Source organism: Mugil cephalus, chromosome 2 (assembly GCF_022458985.1).
Source record: "Mugil cephalus isolate CIBA_MC_2020 chromosome 2, CIBA_Mcephalus_1.1, whole genome shotgun sequence".
NCBI lineage: Eukaryota > Metazoa > Chordata > Actinopteri > Mugiliformes > Mugilidae > Mugil > Mugil cephalus.
In genome coordinates, this window is record NC_061771.1 from 1,219,941 (window position 1) to 1,242,933 (window position 22,993).

Sequence of the window (22,993 nt, forward strand, 5' to 3'; positions counted from 1 at the left end):
GCCTGGGACTGACACCCAGCTAAAGCCTCATCTGCCCCAATTCTGGTGATTAGATTGTAGTTAAACATGAGATCTTCAGTAAACTGATCTCAGTGCTGAATATTCTTTACAGGACTCTCCAGTGACCGAGGTAATTATTTTAAATGTTTTATCCTCATGTCGCCTGGAAACGCCATTACACTCTATCTACAATGTGATAAATTATGTGCACCGAGTGAATGAGCACCTTAACTAATCGCCCTCAAACTCTCTTCCTTGTAAACACATAAACAAATGATTTTCAACTGTTTTGAATGAACTGGTAGTTTCACCTGTTGGTTTTGTTCTCACAGAAAGACATTGAGTTCATCTGCAGTGCTGTGACTTTTAAATTAATTCAATAACAGCAACAAATGTACACACTGTCTAAGTAGTCCGAGATGGCAGTGAACAACCAGAAAACATCCTCTCACTAATCTACTGAACATCCTACATAATTCCTGTTTAACAATGGTTCTTCTCGTAAAACAAGAAGAAGCGCAATCTGCTTTAGTGCAGGGTGCATTAGGGGCAGGTCAATGAGGAAGCAGTGGTGTGGAATGAACTAAGAAGTGAGAAGTGATTTATTAACAATGTATAGCCTTTCTCATAGAAAACAGGAAGCTTTTTTTTCCTAATATTCAATTTTGTAAAAATTATCACTATGGAGTGTTGATAAAAGTTATAAAACACTGGAACTAAACCACTGTAATAAATGCTTGGCTGACTTTTAGAGGAATAGGATTTTCATGCCAAAGGTATGTTACAAATATTTCACCTTAAAAGATTGCTCATCTCTGATGACCATAAGGAATGCAAAGGAATGACATGCATGCTGTTCAAGTATGCTATTGATTCAAGAAGCCCACAGCCAGAGTTCCCATTACTAACTTCACTGACCCTTTATCATAGGGCTGTGTGAATTGTGACTGACGTCAGGGACAGGCCCTGTTCGAGGACATACTGAATCATTATCACCTTACTCTAGATGGGAAGCTGTGGTATGTTGTCTGTCAGGAACTGGGATCCACATTCCAGTGTGAAGGACACACCTGTACAACTGTACCACATCTGATCAAGGCCATTTGCATAGCTTAGTGTATTCACTTTTATTCCAGTTTGAATTGGGCATAACTACATTTACCGCAAGTGTATCAGTGATGTAAACCTTATTTTCCCATCCCTAGCAGCACCAATGTTGACACTTGAGTTTCATTATCTGGTAAATATGCAATACCCATGAGGAAAAAGATAGATACCTCTGTGAGTCAGGTGACAGATGACATCTGTTCACTGCTATGTCGGCTGTCATCTCCTTCCTCCCTCACCATTTACATATGTTGCAGGCTTCCTATTGGGCGATGGCAAAGACAAGGGCGGAGTTGATCTCACACCACTGAGTCGTAAGCAAAGGGGAGTGCCCCAACCTGGCAGAGGTTGTAGAGGATGGTAGATAGATATTCCCAGGTTGTCAAACAGGGAACCAACTGTCCTGATGGGAAGGAACAACAACAACCTGTTTGCTCTCTGCTTGACAACCTGAGGGCCTAACAAGTTGGTCTCTAACAGTAGGAGGCAGGACAGGGCAACCGCTATTCGATACACTGTAAACAGAAAATGACCTAGTACTTATGTGCAAGGTGGTAAAAGTCATGAGCATCTCTCCTGGATCAGTTCCAAAACTAGCACTCCCATCTCATGTCAGGCACATTTCACAGGCTGATTCATTTCTATCTCTTTCACTCTGATCCACCATGCAGAGCTTGTGTGATCTGAATCTAATAGTACTCTTTCTCTTTCACACACTGACAGTAAGATTTAAGGTGCTTTCCATGATACCTCGGCTTTGTTTACAATTCACTAAAAATGACACTTGTTGAGATGTTTTGAGAAACCTCAGCTAAGTTCACATTTTCAGTGTCTGTGGAGAGATGCAGTTAGAGTTTTTCCGTGAATATACTGATAAAATTTAGTTAAATTGTTCTTGTTTTAGGGAAATGTAATCCTGGAAGGATTTTTGAGAAATAGGCCTCGTTGACAGGTATGACCTGCTATGTTTACTGCATCCTCAGTTAAGGCTATTTTGGGGGGTATTTTACAAACTAGTCTACAGTATGCAACTTGTGTTTAGGGATAGCATAGCGGCATCTCTTGAAAAAAAAAAAAACAATCAATCATTTCCATTAATATGATAAAATAGTTATGAGGTAGATCATAGACATAAGATCATGATTTTAAGCACAGTTTAAGTAGGTTTTAGATAAATTCTGAGTAAATACCCTTCAAATTGCACAGAAAGTACATAGTGGAATAACTGATTCGCAGAGTGTCCCCAGTGTCCCTGTTTGACCGTTCAGCTGTTGTTAAGTTTGTTGCAGAGTTTTGTTTTTTTTTTAAAGGTAACTTGATTAATCTCTGTTTATCCTTCCCTTGTCTTTTCACCAGCTTTATTTTTTCCATTTGTTCTTTATTTTTACATACGTCTTTTCTATTTTTTTATGGCTACAGATCTGTCTTTTAAAAATTATTGTCTTTTATCCTTTTACCTTGGAGGCTCTTTTTCACTTAGGTATTACAACTCCTCTTTAACAAAACAACATGTTGAACAGAACCCATCTGAAATCTCTCCATTTCATCATCTCCATCATTCTCCATCTGTTGTCGCAAATGAGGCTAATAATTTTCCATGGATGTATTTCCATCATCTCAGCTTTACTGCTCCACAGAGTGAGCTGCTACAGTACATTTTAAACACACGATTATATCAGCCTCTAGTTAATTCTCCCCTCTTGAGCTAGCATTAATTTATTTTCCAAAGAGATGCACATTAAAAGAAAAATAATCTCATTTTTATGCAGCTACAAAATAGTGAAAATATGTTTCGAATTCCTGTAAGTCAAATGTGCAATATAATGCAGTTTGAACTGCAAATGTAGAGAAGGTCTGACTGTTTCCATATGATTATGTTGGACCTTAAGGGGTAACAGCTTTTCTGTTTTTTTACTTCTCTACTGTATAATCCAGATCACATGAACCAATGAGGCACTATATATGTTACTGAATCTGCAGGACAAAATTTATGTTTTTGTCAAAGAAAAATGTGTTTTCTGTAACCTCAGACTGATTTGAGTAGTTATACTGATGTTTTAAACCGAAACATTTGTTGATGGTGACTTTGACAGGAAAAAGCAACAAAATGTTGATAAAATGGGATATACATGACGAATAAAGTGACAGCCTAAGTCTGTTTTGAGTTCAGCAGAGAATCATGATTGTCTTATTATAGCTCATATCCTGTGTGCACACCACATGCCCAAGGCATGGCTATCTCATTTTATAGCTCAGATATCTCTTATTAGATTAACAGTGCACAGATAAGGGGAAACAAACCTATATACAAAAGGAGGGGATATTGGAAATTACTGATCTCCATCTGGCTCTTTGGGATGCACATTCACACGCCTCTGGTTTGAATGTGTGTATGTGTTGTATTCTAAGTCCTTCCCTGCCTACACACATCTGATAAGAAGCAGAGCTGAGATCAGGGTCATACAGGGGCATAATACCACACATGACTTATGGCTTAAGAAGTTCCCCATGCATGTGATCAGCAAATGTTTCCATAAGCCTGAAGTTCTAGTAGAAGTCTACTTATACAGAGTAAAAAAGATTAGATTAACATAAACTTTTGTCACAAGATCTTTTGTACCTTTTAACAATGTCATAATACAATTGTAAATTGTTCAACTTTACATAGTTCACACACAGTAATTCATATTAACATGCTAGTACAGCCCATACATATATATATATATATATATATACTTACACAGATATCTATATATTTTCTTGCACTGCAGATTCTGATGATTTTGTTGGTGTGTTATGTTGATGTCTGTGTATGTTTATGGACAAGCTACTGGACACTTGAATTTCCCCCAAATAAAGTATTTTTTTTATTCTATTCTATTCAATGGGAGTGTGGGGATTTTTCTTACTTACTCATTTTTATTATACACTACCTACCAAGGAGGTAGGTATGGCAAGGAAAAGATTCCTTTTGGATTTCCCACTCACCCAACTAACCACCCATGCTGTCTCATAGTGTTTGATGCTAAAGCGGCACTCTTGTCCATGATAATGTCTATTATAAATGTCTTCAACAAATGCTCTTTTCGGATGAGTCCTTTGCTTAAGACATATTCTGTAACATGTATTAACATGTTAGGAAATGCAATTGCAATTGCTTTAACTGAAAGGCCTACTATTTGCCTGATAAGATACTTTACATTTTGTTTCCCCATCAGAGTAATGATGCCTTAAGTCGGGATCTCAAAGACATGGTCCTTAAATGTGTGTAGTTGATATGAGTCCAAGCACAATACACATACTTTACCAAAATCAAGTCATAGACTAAATTAGATTATATTCTAATTAATTCCTAGTTTGGAACTCAAGTGTATTCATATTTCTTATTTCATTGTCCTGACAGCTACAGCAGGCCTATGATCTGTGACAGCTTAGCAGTTGTGATCTCATGAAAGAACACTGAAGTAGTTTAATCACAAACTGTATTTTTCCATTAACTGAGAATAACATAACTGAAAAATACAATATAATACAATAATAATAAAAAGAGTCCTGTCATCATGCCAGCTCTTCTTGCAGACGCACATGCACGCTATCTCAGAAGCTGTTTGGTAAATATAGAACAAATAAATAACGATCCACAGAGGAGTTGTGCAGCACATCTGTAATTTTGATCGATCTGCACTGAAGAATTAGAAAATATTTGCTTTTCACACATGTGACTTCTTAACACTCTTTATAGCCTCATTGAGTTGAACAAAACTGCACACATATAAATAAATTAATTTCTTGCGAAATTAAACAAAACGTGCTCCCATTACTATAGTAAAAACGTCCTAGCAGAATTCAGAGGTCACAATGTTACCTTTGCCCCCGTTACGATTTGTGTGACTGTGGCGCTCCCTAGTGGATATATGAAGCGGCACGACCCTCCTCGCCTTCATCGGCTCAGGTGCGCCGGTGAATGTTTCACCTGTGCGCGATGACGTCACGACTCCTTCGTGGAGAAAAAAGGAACGGTGGACGCCGTGGCTACCGCAGGCTCGCGAATTTCTCTGGTTTTGATGACGAAATTGAACTGGTACCGCTAAAGACACGAGTTGACCTTTAAACTGAGTTCGTGTGCTTGTGTGAAGTTGTGTCCCTTGTGGGTGCAGACATAATGTCCGCCTCCGCTATATTTGTGTTGGATCTCAAGGGGAAGGTAAGATCATAGCTAATTACAAACGCTGATAATTGATTATTCGGTAACCCAGGTCGTTTCCCAACGACAAGAGTTACAAAAATCATTACTTCTTCTTTACCTGTTTTTGGGTTTGTAGCCGTTGCTTTAACTGTTAAACATTAAACACGTCGTTAAAAATTAATAAAGTTCCTATGCCTGACTCATTCATTGGCCTTTTTACTCTGTACTTCCGGGTACATGGCTGTCAGTGGAAACAAGTGAATGTGAGAAATTGTGTCGCAGCACCTGTTGTTTTTTTTTTCTTTCTATCTCCCTCTTCTTATTCAGACAACATGACACAAACACATCTTTCTCCTCGGCTGGGCATGTAACGTGACACTATAGATAGTGTTACAGAGAAACAAGAGTGTGTGATAAAAGAGCGTGTGACTTAAACAAGGTCAAATGGTGGGACACTGCATTTGATCTAATCCAAGCAAGTTTCTGCTTTTGAGGATGTCAGTAACCCTTGGACTGTTGCATTTTGAGCAAGCATCTGGTCTGGCCTGTTTTGGTTGGTCTTATCTTTGACATCTTAACAGTCCGTTGTGTAGTAGGCCATTATTCATAGAGTAGACAGATCTGAAAACAGATCAGTCATCTGCTGCTGCTGCATCTCAGGATATGCGGCCCAACAATTTATCACGAGTGATTTCCCAAAAACGTGAAATGTTATCGACTCTTATGAAAGAGTCACATGTCAGTTGTGCCCTGTTTTCATAATCAAATAACCTCATAAAGATATTTAATTTATAATCACATGAGTGAAAATGAGCCTGCAGGCCTGAAAAAGCTGGAAGCAAGGAAGGTTTGATGGTTTGCTTTTCACTTTTTTTTTTTACAAACTAACTTTAATATTTGTACAGTGATCACAGTTTCAGAATATGTAAGCAAGCATCTAAGCACCGGAGGAATATATTGTTACACCCAAGGAACACATCTGGCTATTTGTTTGTAACTGATTCAGAATAGCTGATAGATAAATTCATATTGAGAAATGATGTCTGAGACTTTTTAAATTGAATATTATCATTTATTGTGGACAATTTGTTCTAAATTTACTACTTTTACTATTAATATGTGCTTGTAATTTTGACACGTTTTCATATTGCATTTTTTTTTACTACATTAGAAAAAACAGTCTGTCCTATAAGTTGCACTCAGCTCTGTTAGAACCATATTTTGTTGCCTGATAACCACTTCCTGTTATTCTCCTTTCTCAGGTTCTGATTTGTCGGAACTACAAAGGCGATGTGAACATGGCAGAGATTGACCACTTCATGCCTTTACTTATGCAGCATGAGGAGGAAGGGCTCCTCTGTCCTGTAATGTCGCATGGCAGTGTTCACTTCATGTGGATCAAACACAGCAACCTCTACCGTATCCTTGTACTGATTAAAGTTCTTTGCTGTAAATGAAAACTAAAACTAAAATGAAAAACTTACGGTTCTTGTTTGAGGAGTCTCCTGTAAGTTCACTTTACATTTAAACACAGCACTTCATAATGATAAAATAAGTATACTTACTTACATACTTACTAATGTATGAGACATGAAGCATGAATAATGCAAGCTTTATCACAAATTCCTGCTCCCCATGCTCAAATTATCAAGTATTGATGGATTTATGCAATTAGTTCATGCCATCATCACATCTTAATACATTTACAGATATACATACGTTTACTCAACAACAACCATGTAATTGCAGATGCATGTTACATAAATTAAGGAACTTTTTAAAAGAGGAATTTGTTATCAGATGGCAACATCTACACTTATTTAATATATCTTTATGTACAATGTCCATCATTAATTAAAATGTAGGGAAGTGATTTTAACATAAGTAATAACAATGAGTGTTTAGAAAAATCTTTGACCTGATGACTGCACAGTTGTGGCCACCTCAAATAAGAACTCCAACGCCTCCCTTGTTTACTCATTTCTCTACAAACTGGTTGAGGTGAGTGACATATGCAAATACAGACAGTGGTGTATCATTTGAGTGCTTTTAAATAATTGTTGTCTATCCGGTTTCAAAGTAGAATTTTTTGAAGGAACTGGAAAAGACCACGATTATCTAGAGTCAAAGCTATCAGTTGCCCATACCCCCCTCAGATACAGATACGGTCTCTGTTGTTGCAATGCAGGTTTTCACAGAGTACTTCAAAGAGCTGGAGGAGGAGAGCATACAGGATAATTTTGTTGTTGTCTATGAGCTGTTGGATGAGCTGATGGATTTTGGATTCCCTCAGACCACCGACAGCAAGATCCTTCAGGAGTGAGACTTCTCATTAGATGCACTTATAGTCATATAAATGTTGTGTATGCTGATTTATTTAAAGTAAATTCCACTGTTGTGTGATGGCAGGTTGTCTAATCTTTCGCAGATACATTACTCAGGAAGGTGCTAAGCTTGAGGTGGCAAAGTCCAAGGTGCCAACTACTGTCACCAACGCTGTCTCCTGGCGGTCAGAGGGTATCAAATACAAAAAGAATGAGGTCTTCATTGATGTCATTGAGTCCATTAATGTACTGGTAAGAAAAAAACAGACTGCTTTAACCTTAAACAGCTCAGCCATTACTACTGTACTACTCTTATTAAAGACATCTTCCTTGGCGTTAGCATTGTTGAAAATGGGAAGATTGACAGGGAGCACTGGGTTTCCTGAAGGGCGTTTTTGAAGCTGATGACAATGCTCAACTCCTAAACTCCTAAGCTAAATAGGACAACTGATGCCTAGGCAGATGGCTAGCCATCTCTAGTAATACCCACCACTTAAACATTTATCCCCTTACAGCAATTGCAAATGGATAAGTTGGCTATGGAGACCAAAACGGTTTCTAAATTAGGCTGTAAACATAGTTTATTCAGTTATTTTAAAGTGTTTTTGACATAATAGTAGTGAGGTATCCGGATGCATTTATTGTCCTTGAATGCAGTTTGTCTACAATGATAATGATAATCCATTGTGTAATTTCATCGTCCACCATCTGATAAATACACTGGCAATGTGTAATATATGTCCATAAATTACACAGTGGATTGCATAGTCCAGAGCCTCAAACATTTAGCTTGAATGTGGCATTTTGCAGAAATGTTTAGGTGTACATTTGTGCCATTTGTTTAGGTGAATGCCAACGGAAGTGTGATGAGCAGTGATATTGTGGGCAGCATCAAGCTGAAGACCATGCTGTCAGGGATGCCTGAACTGCGCCTTGGCCTCAATGATCGAGTGCTTTTTGCCCTCACTGGACGTATGTATGGTTCTTCTGTCTAACCATGTCACTAGTTGCTTTATTCTCATTTAAAGTGCACTGATCCCCCTGATGGAAATGTTTTTAAGGCGACAAAGGAAAGACAGTGGTGATGGAGGATGTGAAGTTCCATCAGTGTGTCCGTCTCTCACGCTTTGAGAGCGATCGTACAATCTCCTTCATTCCTCCAGACGGGGAGTCTGAACTCATGTCCTACCGCATCAATACACATGTAAAGTCTGATTCATTACCTTCTTTTCATTGTAAAGTTGGTAAAATGAACAGGTTTAATGCCTTAAACAGGTTATTTTCAAATGAAAATATTAGCTACAAAATTACTTACAGAAATTGGGAAAATCCAGTTATAAACTTTAATGGAAGTACTTCTTTACATTGTTCTACACTCCAAATCATTGTTATCCTTTATATGTTACAGGTGAAACCTTTGATATGGATTGAATCAGTCATAGAGAAATTCTCTCACAGTAGAGTGGAAATCATGGTTAAGGTAATGTACTAATCTGTTTTTCAAAAACGTCAAAGAAATTGTAGAATTACTGATTCTCGGTCTTGTGCCTACAGTTTTAGTTTGAGTTATCAACAGTGATACCCATACACCGTATTGTGCTCAATGTTTAGGCAAAGGGTCAGTTTAAAAAACAGTCTGTGGCAAATAACGTGGAAGTGAGGGTCCCTGTCCCCAGTGATGCTGACTCACCCAAGTTCAAAACCAGCACAGGCCACGCCAAATATGTTCCAGAGAAGAACCTGGTGGTGTGGACCATTAAGTCTTTCCCAGTAAGAAACAAACATCTTTCTTCTACAGACTTGGGTCTGTATTACTTAAAGACATTGGACTGTTTGATGCATTTGTCTCTGCTTGCATTATCTATTGTAGGGAGGTAAAGAGTTTCTCATGAGAGCTCACTTTGGTTTGCCCAGCGTGGAGAATGATGAGATTGAGGGCAAACCTCCCATTACAGTCAAATTTGAAATCCCTTACTTCACAGTCTCAGGAATACAGGTATGTATATCAACCTGGATTGTAAGTCCGTCATGGGATAGCATTTTTTGTTTACATTGTTTATTAGTTCTGTTATTTAAGAACATTACAGTTCTGCTTAGGACATTCAGAATTTACAGCCTGTGGGTAGTCACATCTGGTCCTATAATTGCTGATATGCTCAAACTGGATTTAATTAGATTGGATGATGCACAATTAGTGCAAAAACAGTTTTTTGTCTCAACAAGTTGTCCCTGTCCTACTCAACTTCACCAGGTGAGGTATATGAAGATCATAGAAAAAAGTGGTTACCAGGCGTTACCCTGGGTCCGCTACATCACACAGAGCGGAGGTACCTTTTCTAGAAGACTTTAATTGTACTGTTTAACGAAGTGATCACATACCCGGGTATCACATTTAACTTTTAATTCCTCTGTTTTGTCTTTAGATTACCAGCTAAGGACCAATGTGTGAAGCTTGAGGGGGTATTTAAGTGTTTTTCCTCGCTCCCAGGACTTACAGAGGAAAATAACTGATCACTTTAAGTGGACTGAAAGGATGTCTTTAAAATTTCATTTGCCCTATGTAATATTAATGATTTGTTTTATTAAGTCTGCGTGCAACATGATTTTAATGCTTCTACAAATGATTGAAATGTTTGATCAAACTATTACCTTAAAACACTTAAACACCAGCAGGAGTCTCTGTGTTTTTCTTGTGCCCCTTTGTTTTCCTCCTGAGTTTGCAGCGCCATATATGGGGAGATTTTGCCACGATATGTTGTGCAATCACAGTCGCTAAATTCCGCCAAAAACTAAAATGTTACACCCGCCTTTTTCCACACTTGTCTATGGAGAAACACAACCAAAGGTCACAAATGTGAATGAATTGCCTTTGAAGACATCAACGTATACAAATCGCCCGCTTTCTTCACTGCGTGCGCTGATTGGTCAGCGGTCCCTGTTACCACAGCGATAACGTAGTAACAGAGTGGTAACACCGCCTCTTTTACCATATATGGAGGAGCAACACCCTCCGGGCGACCTGTGATTGGTCAGCGTGTGTTCTCTCCAATGTTTGTAAATTGTAGTCTGGATACGCCGCTGTAAAGATCTCAGCGCGCAAATGTATTTTGTCATGTTGACAAACGCTGCTCGTTTGGATTTAATTTAAAAGTGGCCGGTAAGCACAAACAGCAGGGGAGTAAAAGTCGGCGACGCTTTGAATCTTAACGAACAGAACAAGGTACGTTGGGGCGCGCTGCGGCTCTTGTTTTTGTGACGTTAGCCGTTAGCCTGGAAGCTAATTGTTTGTAACATTCAGTCGACGTGACTCACCCGTCCCATTAAAAGAAACATTTGCGCGGAGCTATGTTGTTTAACCGTATGCCTTGATAAAATGAGTCGGTGTAACAGTACGCTGGCGGTGAGATAACATGGCGTCCGCGGGGAAATAGAGCTTACGTTGGCCGGATGCTGTAGTAACGTTAGTTAGCTTGGCCGACGACTGCCTTCTTCTCTGTTTGTCATATTTGTGTTAGTGTCGTGAGGAGACTGTGGCTCAACTTCCGTGTAACTGTGGTGCGTCTCTTACTGAGCAGACAGACCGAGAGGCTACAATGGTACTGAGTCAGATGGATGCTGGTAAAGCTCTGACGGCGGCAGCAGCCAAAGGGAACAGCAGTGAGGTGCAGAGGATCCTGGAGGAATGCAGAGTGCATCCCGATACTCCCAATGAATTTGGCAGGACTGCGCTACAGGTGAGGATCGAGCACCATGTTCAAATGTTTATTCACGACTCACATTTACACAGCCATTAACTTTAACTTTTAACATATAAAACATGTATTTTATGTTAAAACTATAGAACCTAGTATTACCCGAAAGCCATCTTACTGCTGTACTACTGTCAAGTGAGAGATGGTTGATGATTACTGGAAATCAATAAAACCGAAAAAAAGGAGGTCTTTAATTTGTACTGCTGTTCAAATGCGATGTGACAAACTGAGGTGATTATGATATTTTGTCCATACTATCAATAGAGTAAACTCAAATATAGAATAACTGGCTACTACTCAACACTAATTTACCCGTTTGTGTTTAATATATGACACATCACAGTGAAGTTTCGGGGTTGGATGGATTGCTGAAGAGACCTTCCGCCAGGGTTGTAGGGGGATTTGACTAATTGATTGTTGTTGTTGACTAATTTATGATTAATGCAACATAAAAGTGTACTTTATTGTACAGTTGTTGAATTTATCTTAATGTAAGGATAAACTGGTGTATAAAGGTGATATTTTATTAGATGTCTTCCATTTTGTTTTACTTGTCTAGCCTAGATTTTCAGTGGCTTAATATACAATAGCACAACAATACAGGCACACCAGCACGCAGGTATAAATGCTTTTGACGGCCTAACACCCCTACAACATAGCTACACCATGTGCTGCTGTACAGTTAATTAAGCTTTACTAGGTCTGGTTCTTCACCAGTAACCATTTACATGACTTCTTATAATTGGATATTGATTAGAATCTGGTACATTCTATGGACATACTTAAGAGGCAGCTCCTAAAGTCTAAGTATCTGAGGTCACAGGGTCACAACTCACCAACTAACACATGCATGCTGAATGTACAAAAGCACTCTTATCACTCTTCTGTAACATCTCCAACAGGTAATGATGATGGGGAACTCCAAGATCGCCACTTTGTTGTTGGAGAAAGGAGCAGACCCCAGTGTCCAGGACAAACAAGGCATAGCGCCTGTCCACGACGCAGCTCGAACAGGATTCCTGGACACTTTGCAGGTTCTGGTGGAGTATGGTGCTTCAGTAAACATCTCTGACCAGAGCGGTGCCCTGCCTATCCACATTGCCATCCGGGAAGGCCATCGGGATGTTGTGAAGTTCTTGGCACCACGGTCTGACTTGAAGCACACCAACATCAGCGGTCAGACCGCGATAGACGTGGCCCGAGCTTCAGGGATGCCAGATATGATTGACTTACTTTTTGCTCACATTCACAGTTAGTCAAAATTCTTCTGGGTAAAACTAACCCATTACCTTTGTATTTGCTTCAAACCTGGTGACTTGAATTCATTGCTGTGTAAAGGATTATTTTTTGTTAACAGTGGCTCAGCATTAATATGTGACAGGACACATTGTCTTGGCAGCTTATTTTCAGTGGATGGGTGGCTATATACTGTAGACACCTCTTTTGCACAGTGCAATTTAAGCACCTTATATATACCTATGTTTTCCCTATTAATTGGGAGTGCACATTTGTAGATAGTTTCCCCCAAGTGTTTTCTAATTATTGCATTATTTTTGTTGTGTAAGAATTTTAACAGTTGATACATTTTCTTTTTTAAATTTAAACTTGACATTGTGCACTCTGATTGCTTTGCATAGTTGTTTCTCTTGATTATGTCCTTAGAATTTAAATTTACTCTTATTTATTGTTGGAATAGGACTGAATATTCCTGTGACTTTGTAAATAGCAAATTGTGATTTCTTGAAATGTTATTTATATAAATACTTACTAAAGTAAAATTAAAGTGAGCTTATTCACTTTATTATTTGAAGAAGAAAGCACACAATAAAGTGTTGTACTTGAAGTCATGGTGTCTTTTTGTGGTCTGTTTAAATGATATACATTATTAGGAAGTTATGAGCTACTGCTCTTGGGTTCTAGTTCATTAAGGTGAGTATTGTCTTCTGGGACTTTAGGACTACATTTAATTACTTGTACTGGAAATTAGGTGAATTTTAGATGTTTGTTCACATACATTTAATGAGGCGGAATTATACATATTTTCCCTTGTGGGAATCTCCCTTAAAACCCATCCATTTGGACAGAGTTGTGCACACACTTGGAGCAGTATGGGGAGTGGGTTGCTTTCTCAAGGCACCTCAGCTGTGGACATAGAAGAAATTTGAACTGGTGACCTTACAAGTCAACAATACGTGTAGTTCTACCACATTTGGCCTACAAAAAAAAAAAATTGTTTCTGAACATGAGGCAAAAGCAGTGACAACAACTTATGGGGCCAAATGAAGAAAATCTTAATTTCTAACTGAAACTTTTTGTTGTTGTCATATTTTAAAATCTTCTACATGTTTTGTTACATATAAATTAATGTATTAATAACAGTTGCCTAATACCAATATAATAATTGTGAAACGCTCATTCAAAGTTTTCAAAGTAAAGTGAAGCAAATAAATAAAAATGACTTGAAATATTCGTTTTTGTGGTCTTTCTTTGTGTTACAACTTTGGTTTCATGCATCCTTAAGTGTCTCACACTTCTTTAAGGTTGTTCATCAAGGGCATTTCTAATAACTCCACACTGGAATGCACAGCCAAGCACAAATCCTCTCAAAGGTCACAAAGATAGCTGCACTGAAGCTCAATGAATGAGGGCCCTGTTTTGTTGGAGTTTGTAGGTAACGGTGGCACAGTTTGCTGGTGTTTGTATTCAAGGCTTTCCTTGTACAATGGGTATTTTGTTTGCTTGTGTGTGTGCTGCTGGCCAACTTTACCCGTCGAGAAAGAAGATACAGTCTAACTACTGCGCTGTCAGCTCCCTGAGGCCCATCATGACGCAGATGGATCATGTACTCGACATTGTATAAAAAGAATTTCATATTCTGTTATCTGACATTATTTGAGAGAAATTCAAACTTCCATTAAATTTTGTGATATATATATATATATATATATATATAATATAAATAATAATATATATATATATATATATATATATATATATATATATAACTAATGGAAAGTAACTCAAGTAAGCATTGTACTTACTGTACAACACGTTATTGTAACTCATTCATTTTATACTATACTTAAACCTAAAGCTAATACATATCCACTCTTTACCAAGAGGTAGAATATGAGACTTCTTTGATTTTGATTGCATTATAACTTCGAATCATCAAACGAGCTGCAGCATTTCACTTACAGGAAACTACTGGAGCAGCTCCACTCTCTCAAGCGTGTGTAGTCACTTCACTTTCCTCCACCCATGTTTTCCCAGATAGCCTTGAGTTTTGCTTCCTCTTAGAGGTCTGTTTCTCCATATTCTCCACACCCTCCTCTTGTGTAATAAAGACAGCTATGAATAATCTGTAAGTATATTATCTCACTGTTAGAGCTCAATCCGTCACAAAACTGTGCCAGTGAAATATGCAGACACAGACACACACCCAGCCACTAGGTAGAGCTCAATGACCTCACCGAGAGTGAGGTAGGTGTGTTGTCGCATGTGCAAATACTTCCTGCATGAACACCGTGGTGGCTGATTTGTTGTGTAGGTTGTGAGAAATACACCAACAGTGACAAATGAGCAAGCAGCAGGAAATAGAGGGAGTAAACAAGAAAAAACTGTGTCAGCATTCAGGAACACAGAATCTACCAATGGGATCATTAGGTATTGTAAGTGTTTGATGATTGAAGTGTGGAGTATGCCTTTCTGATACGCATTTCTTTTATTAGGAAGTAGAAAGCTAAAATGAGAGATAAGAGGGATGGGAGATGTTCATGGCCAGATTACTTTGCATCATTAGTGCATCAGAAATGAATTATGATCAACTATTTAGATTTTCAATGTAAGAATTTTTTCCTTCGAATTATAGAAGACAGGTGTGGTATGTGAATTTGCTTGATTTTGGGTCAGACAATATAAAATGTTGAAGGATATCCCTTTGGGCTCTTGTGCAGTACTTCTCTAGAGCAAAAAGTTAAGTTTTTATTAAGTTAAGTTTATTTGTGGAATATGTTCTTAATTGATCAAGAACATAAGCCACAAATAATCAATATAACCAAATATTCATCAGCTACAGCCCTTTAATTTGTTTATAATAATAATAATGAAGAATAGTTTAACATGGCTGTTAAACGGGTAAGTAGTCACTGGGACAGTCTCCACAGTATATCAAATGAGTTTGATTCTGTCTTTTTAGTCCTGCTGAGGCCCCAGTAAAGTGAAAAATAATAAATGTTAAAAATAAGTAAATACTGCTCTTGTACACAACCAGGTCTAGCAGAGCCACACTCTCTCCCACTTCTAACTGAATGTTTCACTCCTGACATCTTAAATCAACCATCATAGAGACACATTAGTCATTTCCAACTAAGCCTTAGCTACAATGGAGCTGTCACATCTGTTTTGGTTAAGATCGGTGAAACACCTGACTGCCACCTGGGCTGAGAGGAAAAGGATCAGGGCAATGATCAGCTTATTCTTCTTTAACAAGTGATGAACCCTCCTTCTAACTTATAAAACATGAAAGAAAAGAAAATGCAACGTTTTCTTTGAGTCACCAGCAGGTCAGTGTATATTTGAACATAAGACAGGTATGTCCATAAACCAATCCCTTTTTGGAACCAGACAAGCCAGGACATGACTGCACTGGAGTTTAGGCTGGATAGTGGAATGCCTAGCTGAGGGGGAGGACAGGTTTGTTATTTGTTGGAGACACTGGCACATAGAGCAAAGATGGGGGGGTGTAGAAACCGTGTTTGTTTGTATTACAGACAAAATCATTTTCAGGTAAAAAAACATATCAACACCTACTGTAAAAGAACAATGATCTAAAACTTATCAAGACAAACTTTGAAGTCACTGTGTTTCACTTTTTTTCTCCTATATCCATCAGGCATAACACTATGAATTCATTCTTTTCTCCATTTGACTGAACATGTAAACAGAGAGATGGACCTCTTTTATGTTGCTACTGAAAGGATTCCACTCCCTAAAGGGAGCAACAAGAGCTACTGCACTCCTGTTGTAGAAACCTGTTCAGCAGGATACAGCGCAAAATATTCAGCAAACAAAACAGAACTGCACAACTGTGTGTAGTGCTGAGCCATTTTTCCATTCACACAACAGTTAGTGTGGGATAAATAAAGGATTACCTTATCTTGTCTTGCTTTGTCTTATCTTAAACTTAACATGACTGTATGATCTACACCAGTAAAACCAGCTACATAAAAACAGGTTTGTAAAAGAAAACAAAAAACAACAACAACAAAAAAAACAGATACTAAGATACTAACTTGGTACAAATTTAAAAAGGGGAAATGCATGAAAAACACATGTACGTAAGTTCTTCTCTCTTTTTTCTATACATATTCTGTTTCCCCCATCCATATCAGGACATGGTCACCCACCAAGGACAAGTCTATGACAGTTCTTTCCGTTACAAATTCAACTTTGAGCCAGCTTGTTTCGTACATCTGTTGGTAACAGATCCAGCAGGCTGTCCTCTACTATCAAGCCACTTGACAGCAGGGGGCAGTCTGCTATCTCCAGAGGTAAAGACTCAAGACGGTTTCCTTTAATATCCAGCCGCACCAGTTGCGCCAGGTTGGATACTTTGGAGCTAAGATATGACAGGCAGTTGTTACCAAGAACCAGAGTCTTTAATCTTTTACAGGAGAACAGCTCATCTGGTAGTGTCTCTAGGGAGTTGAAAGCTGCCGAGAAGAACTGGAGGTTCTGCGGGACGCTCACTTCAGAAGGGAGCGAGGTGAGCTGATTATGGGAAACATCAAGGCTCCTGAGTTTGGTGCAATAGAATAGTCGAGAGGGGAGCTTTTTTAGCTTGTTCCAGCTAATGTCCAGTGTCTCCAGGGTGTGCAGCTTACTGATATGATCAGGGATGTAAGAGATTTTATTGTGCCACAGTCGAAGCGTCACCAAACGCTGGCAGTGCTGTAAGCTCAGAATCTCCTCCACGGTGGTAAGTTTGTTGTCCTTGAGGTCCAACTCCTGAAGATTGTTCAGGCTGAAGACAGCACTTGGGATGCGCTCTAATTGACACCCCACCAACTCTAATGAAACTAGGTTGTTAAACTTCTTCAGGCTGCTAAGAGCTTGGAGCTTGACAACTTCGTTGTAGATGCAGAGCCGTTGCAGGTACGGCGCAACGTCCACAACACTTTGGGGGATCTTTGTGAGGTTGGAATGGAGAGTGAGGACCCTCAAAGATCTAAGCTCTCGAAGGGACTCCAGAGTGACACTTTTGGATACCTCATTGTTTAAAGGACCATTCAGATGTACCTCCTCTAGGCTGTGCAGAGTGTACATCCACTCAGGGACCTCTTCTAAACTTTCAAAAGCTATTCGTAGGACTTTCAAATGCTCTTTGAGGTGGTTCAGTGCAGAAAGTTGGAGCTTTGTAGGACAGTAGATAAGTGATAACTCCTTAAGAGAGTCCAGTTTTGCCACACTAGCCGGGATGGTGACATTATTCACTTGCTCTAGTTTAAGTGATTCCACCTCAGGCATCTCAAATACGGTGTCGGGAAGTCCAGGCAACATTAAGAGATGGAGCTCCAGCAGGTTATTGGAGTTCCTGATAAGGCGGGTGCGCAGCTTTTTGTCAGTCCACTCATAGTTGAGATTAAGCTGTTGAAGGCGGCTCTCACTGACTTCCGAAAGAAAGACAGCAAATCTTTTAGAATAAAGAGCATCATATTGGTCCACAAGGTGCAGGAGAAATGCAAAATCATTCTTCACATCTGGTATGTCATTAATACCTGTCTCCAGCCTGACCTGTTCAAAGGAGTACTCCTTCAGAGGTCGATGGAACAGCCAGTAGAGGGTGTAGATGCATAGCAGTCCATACACTCCCACAAAACAGATGTAGCAGTATGCCAGCTTTGAAAAGAGATGGGCTTTGTTGTGGTTACAGCAATAGATATCAAAACCAGTCAGCTCAGGAGGAACATAACACCGCACCACAATCTCAATGTTTGGTACCAGCACTGCAGTGTAGATAATGATTAGAATGAACTTGAAAACTTTCAATGATGTTTGTAGCACATACATGTGATACAAAAGGTCTGCCTCCTCTACATGAGTTCGGAACTTCTTCACCTTTTCAAAAAGTGCTTTGGCCTGCTCTCCTTCCTTTTTATCCAACAGAGAGGGGCCAGACTGAGAATCTGGACTTTTCTTGTCTGGATTAGACTTGACAGAGGAAGAGCGGAGAAGACCTACAGTCTCCTCCTCATCTGGTCGTCGTTCTGTGGAATCCTTTGACACAGTGTTCTTCCTCCAATTAACAAGCTTCTCCTCTCCTCTTTCCTCAGAAACTTCACTCAGGGCCCTTGTGGTCCAGGGTGAATCAAAGCACTTCCCAAGAATGGTCACAAAGAGGTCAATTTTAGAAGATGTCCCAGGGAACTTGAACCAGAAGCTGCTGGCTACCATGAAGACCAAAGTGTGGATTACTACGAGGTATGGGAAGTACTTTGCGTACCAGTGGACAAACCTCTCATAGCAGTAGTGGTTGACAAACACATATTGGTGAATGTCCAGGTTGTTTTTGCGGCCAAACACTTCCTGGATGATGGGGTTCGTTGGTTTGATCAAGGTGTGCTGTGATGTCTCATTCTCCCTGTAGCTCCGGATATAGCTACAGTCAATTGCTGCAGGTGTCGGGCTTGTGAAGGGGCTGGGCAGACACGCAATCTTGTCTTGGGTGAGCTGTGGAAGAAATTAGGTGGTGGTGAATATTTACAGCAGCAATGTTATATTTCAAATAAATGAAAAGACAGCATGTTCATTGTGAAGAGGGGACATCTGACACTATATATAGACAATAGTTAAGGTGGAGAGAAATATGATATGCAATAGTTACTTCTTAGTAGTTATATTAGTATTATTGCAGACTTTTGTCTTTTTACGTTATTAGCAGTAGAATATATCAAACTCAAAATCACCAAAGGCATGGTCTGATTCTGAAATTCAATTTCCTTATGTTTACACGTATGGTATATTGTATTATGGTTTTCTTTAAAAAGATAAATGTCTTTTTCATGATGATACAGAATGAAAGAATGGATGGACCTGGAATTATGTATTGTTATGATACATGTTCTAGCCCCTAACCCTGCTCTATACAAGATTTTTTTTCTAATAATAATAATTTACAGTGGGTAAAATAAGTATTGAACACATCACAATTTTTCATAGTAAACATATTTCTAAAGGTGCTATTGACATGAAATTTTCATCAGGTGTTGGTAACAACCCAAGTAATCCATACATAATAAGAAACCAAAACAAATAAGTTCAGAAAGTAAGTTATGTGTAATAATATAATAATAACAATAATAAAAATAAAATAACAGAGGGAAAAAGTATTGAACACACACAGAAAGGGAGGTGAAAAAGGCATGGAAAGCCAAGACTCCACCTTAAATTTATCAGTGATCAGAAAACCATCCTGCCCCTTATCAACGCAAATGAATATCAGCTGGTTCAATCCAAACTGATGGCCTATAAAAAGGTGTGTCATACTCCATTTCTGAAGAAAAAGCATGTTGAAGCTTGTTTAAAATTTGCTGAACAACATTTGGACAAGCTGTAAAATACTGGGAGAACATAGTCAACTCTTTGGATGCCATAACACACACCATGTTTGGAGGACAAAATGCACTGCACATCACCCCAAAAACACCACACTGACAGTGAAGTTTTGAGGTGGGAACATCATGGTGTGGGGTTGTTTTTCTGAATATGGTAATGGCAGATTTCATATAATTGAAGGGAGGATGAATGGAAAAATGTACTGAGACATTCTTGACAAAAATCTGCTGCCATCTGCCAGAATGATGAAGATGAAACAAGGGTCGACATTTCAGCAAGACAATGATCCCAAACACAGAGCCAAGGAAACTCTCAACTGGCTTCAGAGAACGAAAATAAAGCTACTGGAATGGCCCAGCTAATCACCTGACTTGAATCTAACTGGAAATCTATGGAAAGAACTAAAAATCAGAGTTTATAGAAGAGGCCCACAGAATCTTCAAGATTCAAGACTGAAGAATGGGCCAAAATCACAACAGAGCCATGCATGCGACTAGTTTCTCCATAAAGGAGGTGTCTTGAAGCTGTCATGTCAATAGCACCTTTAGAAATATGTTTACTATGAAAAATTGATGTGTTCAATACTTATTTTACCCTTAAGTGGCAGAAAATTGAGGAATTGGTTGATTAAAAAAAAACAAAAAAACATAATTTCCTATCTACAATCTGTGCTTCCTACTTACAGCATAAGTAGCATATTATACCTGCCCATGAAAAAGCAAGAGAAGAGAAAACACAGTTAAAACTTTTGTAAATCAAAGGCTTTCAGTAACCTTTTCATTTCACAAAGAAACCAAATTTAGTGTTGGTTAACTGACCTACTGATACTTTATAATGAGAGTAAATATATTCACACCTAAACCCAAACTGCTTTTCAGTATTGATGCTCTTTGGTAATGTTGTCTCTTTCTGATCTTATTTTAGTGTAGTCTATGTGATTTCTGTAAGCAGATGGTTTTTCAGACAGCTGCCTGAGGGCCAGGTTTACTGTTTCCTCAGACTTCTACTCCATTGTCCTTATTAATGTGTGTGTGAGAGGGAACTACTGTTACTACATTTGTTCTTCAACAAAATAACAACCTTATCAGTGTCTACAGGGAAACAGTGTGTTTGCAAAAGTTGCAAATGAGCAACAGGCTTTTGAATCCATTGCCACTGATTACATATTAATTTTGATGCTTTTCTTTTCCCCTATTTTTTTGTGACACAGAGGGAAAGGTTAGGCTGTGAGAGGCACATTGAGCAGCATATTAATGATCTGATTGTGTTGTAGGTTGGTCAGGTGACACAGGTTAAGTCAGTTGTACTGTGTGGCTTTGAGGTCAGATAATGCATGAAATACTGTGGCATTTGCTAAGATATTCATACAGGCTATTCACACAGCAGATGAGCTAAATATTTTAGGTTATTAGTGATCGTGTGTCTTAGAAAGTTGAAAAGCATATCATTACAAAGTGGTTGGTCTGTTGACACCTCACCTGCAAGCTGCACCCAAAGACTCCAATCATGACCATAGCAACACACAAGTACTCTGAGAAGACGTCCCACCACGGTTTCAGGACCCGATACTTTGCGTTCAGCTCTGTGCCGAAGTTTCTAAACTCTCCGACTGGGATCATCCTGACTGCTGCTGCTGCTGCTCCACACTTTTATCCACACTGAGGGATAAAAGAGTGGACGGTGAAAAAGACTTTCAACACAGTGTCGTTTCAGGAGAACATCTTGGGAAAGGTTTTTAAGATACATGACATGTGACATAGACCGTGTGAACGCTGTGGGCGTCTGTCGCATTGAATGAATGCTACAAAAGCCTGCCACTGGACTGAATGCAGAGTAGATAAACTAGTTTGACAACTACAAGTAGTTCTCGAACAAGTCAATTTTACATCAGTAACAGTTACAAAAGTCACTTCACATAAGCTCAACTTCTTTAAAAAACACCCACCAAATGAAAATCGGCGCTTCATTTCAGTGTGGATTTTTGTTTGCGCCTAACCAGGGTAAACCTATCCACAAGTCAATGCAGCAAACCTTTTGCTGAGACTTTAACAGTTCTTTCTAAATCTCAGTAGTAGCTTTCAGTTTATTTTAGATAAAATGTTGGTAAAAAAGACGGACTTCTCAACTGCGAAATCAAACAAACTGTCGCTCGTTTATCTATCACCTTTAAGGTAAGTCTTTAAAGTAGTTTCCGTTTGTGACAGAAGTGTTCGCATGCACAAGAATGTAAAAAAATAAATAAAAAGAATCAAGTAGACTACCAGGTGAGTTTAACTTACCTGCGTCCGAACTGGTCTCCGCTGGGGTCGGGAGTGTCTCTTGGTCATCAGGAGCGCACCGGTGTCAAGCTAGAGAGAAACGACACGAGACATCCGGGCAAGACTTTCGAAATAAACCCGCTCTCGATTAACTAGTTCGTTACTTCTGAGTGGTAACTTTACAACTGTTGAATGCCTTCATGTAGGCCAGGACTGAGCAATTAATTTCTACAGGGGGCCGCATGAAAAATCTGAACTGTGTTGGAGGGCCAAACCAAACGTAACTTGAACGTTATTCTGCTCAATATTAAATTTCTCCCATTGTAAAAAGCAGTAAATTATATATGTTGATAAGCTGCTACTGGTAATCAGAAACATAAGAATATTCTGTAAATAGAGTTTTGGTGTAGGTTGAAGAGGAAAATGAAACACAATCGATCTGTAGTTTTGGATATAACGCTTTGGAATGTTGGAAACTTTGTCCTCTGTGAAAAACGTCGGTGGATCATATAGCTACATGAATTATTTTCTGTATCTCAATAAATCTCAATAAATGTTTAACCCTTTAAGACCTGAATGTCCGTCTGCCCACAAAGAGAAGCTTGCTGTATTTGAATTACCGTAATCCCCGATGGATAATATTCAAGTTGCGCTTTTTAGAAAAAAAAATGCTGCCATTACGGTAATGATGACGCACCGCTGCTATCGGCTGCAGGTTGAAGAGCAACGTTCGCGGAGCCTCAGTAAGAG

General features: G+C 39.0%; 3 protein-coding genes across 5 annotated transcripts; 2 read left to right on the top strand and 1 right to left on the bottom strand.

Moving 5' to 3' along the window:
- Nucleotides 1-5,081: 5,081 nt before the first annotated feature.
- Nucleotides 5,082-10,286, top strand: ap1m2 (adaptor related protein complex 1 subunit mu 2). 2 transcript variants are annotated; one of them, XM_047579487.1, is made up of 12 exons: nt 5,082-5,311; nt 6,556-6,712; nt 7,227-7,294; nt 7,482-7,612; nt 7,722-7,869; nt 8,463-8,589; nt 8,679-8,821; nt 9,026-9,097; nt 9,229-9,387; nt 9,488-9,613; nt 9,869-9,944; nt 10,041-10,286. In XM_047579487.1, the coding sequence occupies exons 1-12, from the start codon at nt 5,270-5,272 to the stop codon at nt 10,064-10,066; spliced, it is 1,275 nt and encodes a 424-aa protein (XP_047435443.1). In that variant the 5' UTR covers nt 5,082-5,269; the 3' UTR covers nt 10,067-10,286. The 2 variants fall into 2 exon arrangements, with proteins under 2 accessions (XP_047435443.1, XP_047435444.1); XM_047579488.1 differs by lacking the exon at nt 9,869-9,944.
- Nucleotides 10,287-10,604: 318 nt separating this feature from the next.
- cdkn2d (cyclin-dependent kinase inhibitor 2D (p19, inhibits CDK4)) lies at nt 10,605-13,212 on the top strand. Of its 2 annotated transcripts, XM_047579490.1 has the most exons (3): nt 10,605-10,837; nt 11,193-11,351; nt 12,272-13,212. In XM_047579490.1, the coding sequence occupies exons 2-3, from the start codon at nt 11,211-11,213 to the stop codon at nt 12,623-12,625; spliced, it is 495 nt and encodes a 164-aa protein (XP_047435446.1). In that variant the 5' UTR covers nt 10,605-10,837; nt 11,193-11,210; the 3' UTR covers nt 12,626-13,212. The 2 variants fall into 2 exon arrangements, with proteins under 2 accessions (XP_047435446.1, XP_047435447.1); XM_047579491.1 differs by lacking the exon at nt 10,605-10,837 and having other exon boundaries at nt 10,847-11,351.
- A 2,701-nt stretch (nt 13,213-15,913) lies between these two features.
- Nucleotides 15,914-22,316, bottom strand: si:zfos-323e3.4 (volume-regulated anion channel subunit LRRC8C). Its single transcript, XM_047576626.1, has 3 exons — nt 22,265-22,316; nt 21,464-21,643; nt 15,914-19,100 (listed from the first exon to the last, which is right to left on the bottom strand). The coding sequence occupies exons 2-3, from the start codon at nt 21,602-21,604 to the stop codon at nt 16,815-16,817; spliced, it is 2,427 nt and encodes an 808-aa protein (XP_047432582.1). The 5' UTR covers nt 21,605-21,643; nt 22,265-22,316; the 3' UTR covers nt 15,914-16,814.
- Nucleotides 22,317-22,993: the final 677 nt, after the last annotated feature.

Coding starts and splice junctions, on each gene's coding strand:
- ap1m2 (XM_047579487.1), top strand. CDS start 5,270: ATGTCCGCCTCCGCTATATTTGTGTTGGATCTCAAGGGGAAG. Junction 7,613..7,721: donor GACAGCAAGATCCTTCAGGA/GTGAGACTTCTC, acceptor AATCTTTCGCAG/ATACATTACTCAGGAAGGTG. Junction 9,614..9,868: donor TCACAGTCTCAGGAATACAG/GTATGTATATCA, acceptor CAACTTCACCAG/GTGAGGTATATGAAGATCAT.
- cdkn2d (XM_047579490.1), top strand. CDS start 11,211: ATGGTACTGAGTCAGATGGATGCTGGTAAAGCTCTGACGGCGGCAGCA. Junction 11,352..12,271: donor TTGGCAGGACTGCGCTACAG/GTGAGGATCGAG, acceptor CATCTCCAACAG/GTAATGATGATGGGGAACTC.
- si:zfos-323e3.4 (XM_047576626.1), bottom strand. CDS start 21,604: ATGATCCCAGTCGGAGAGTTTAGAAACTTCGGCACAGAGCTGAACGCA. Junction 19,101..21,463: donor TCTTTGGGTGCAGCTTGCAG/GTGAGGTGTCAA, acceptor TTTCTTCCACAG/CTCACCCAAGACAAGATTGC.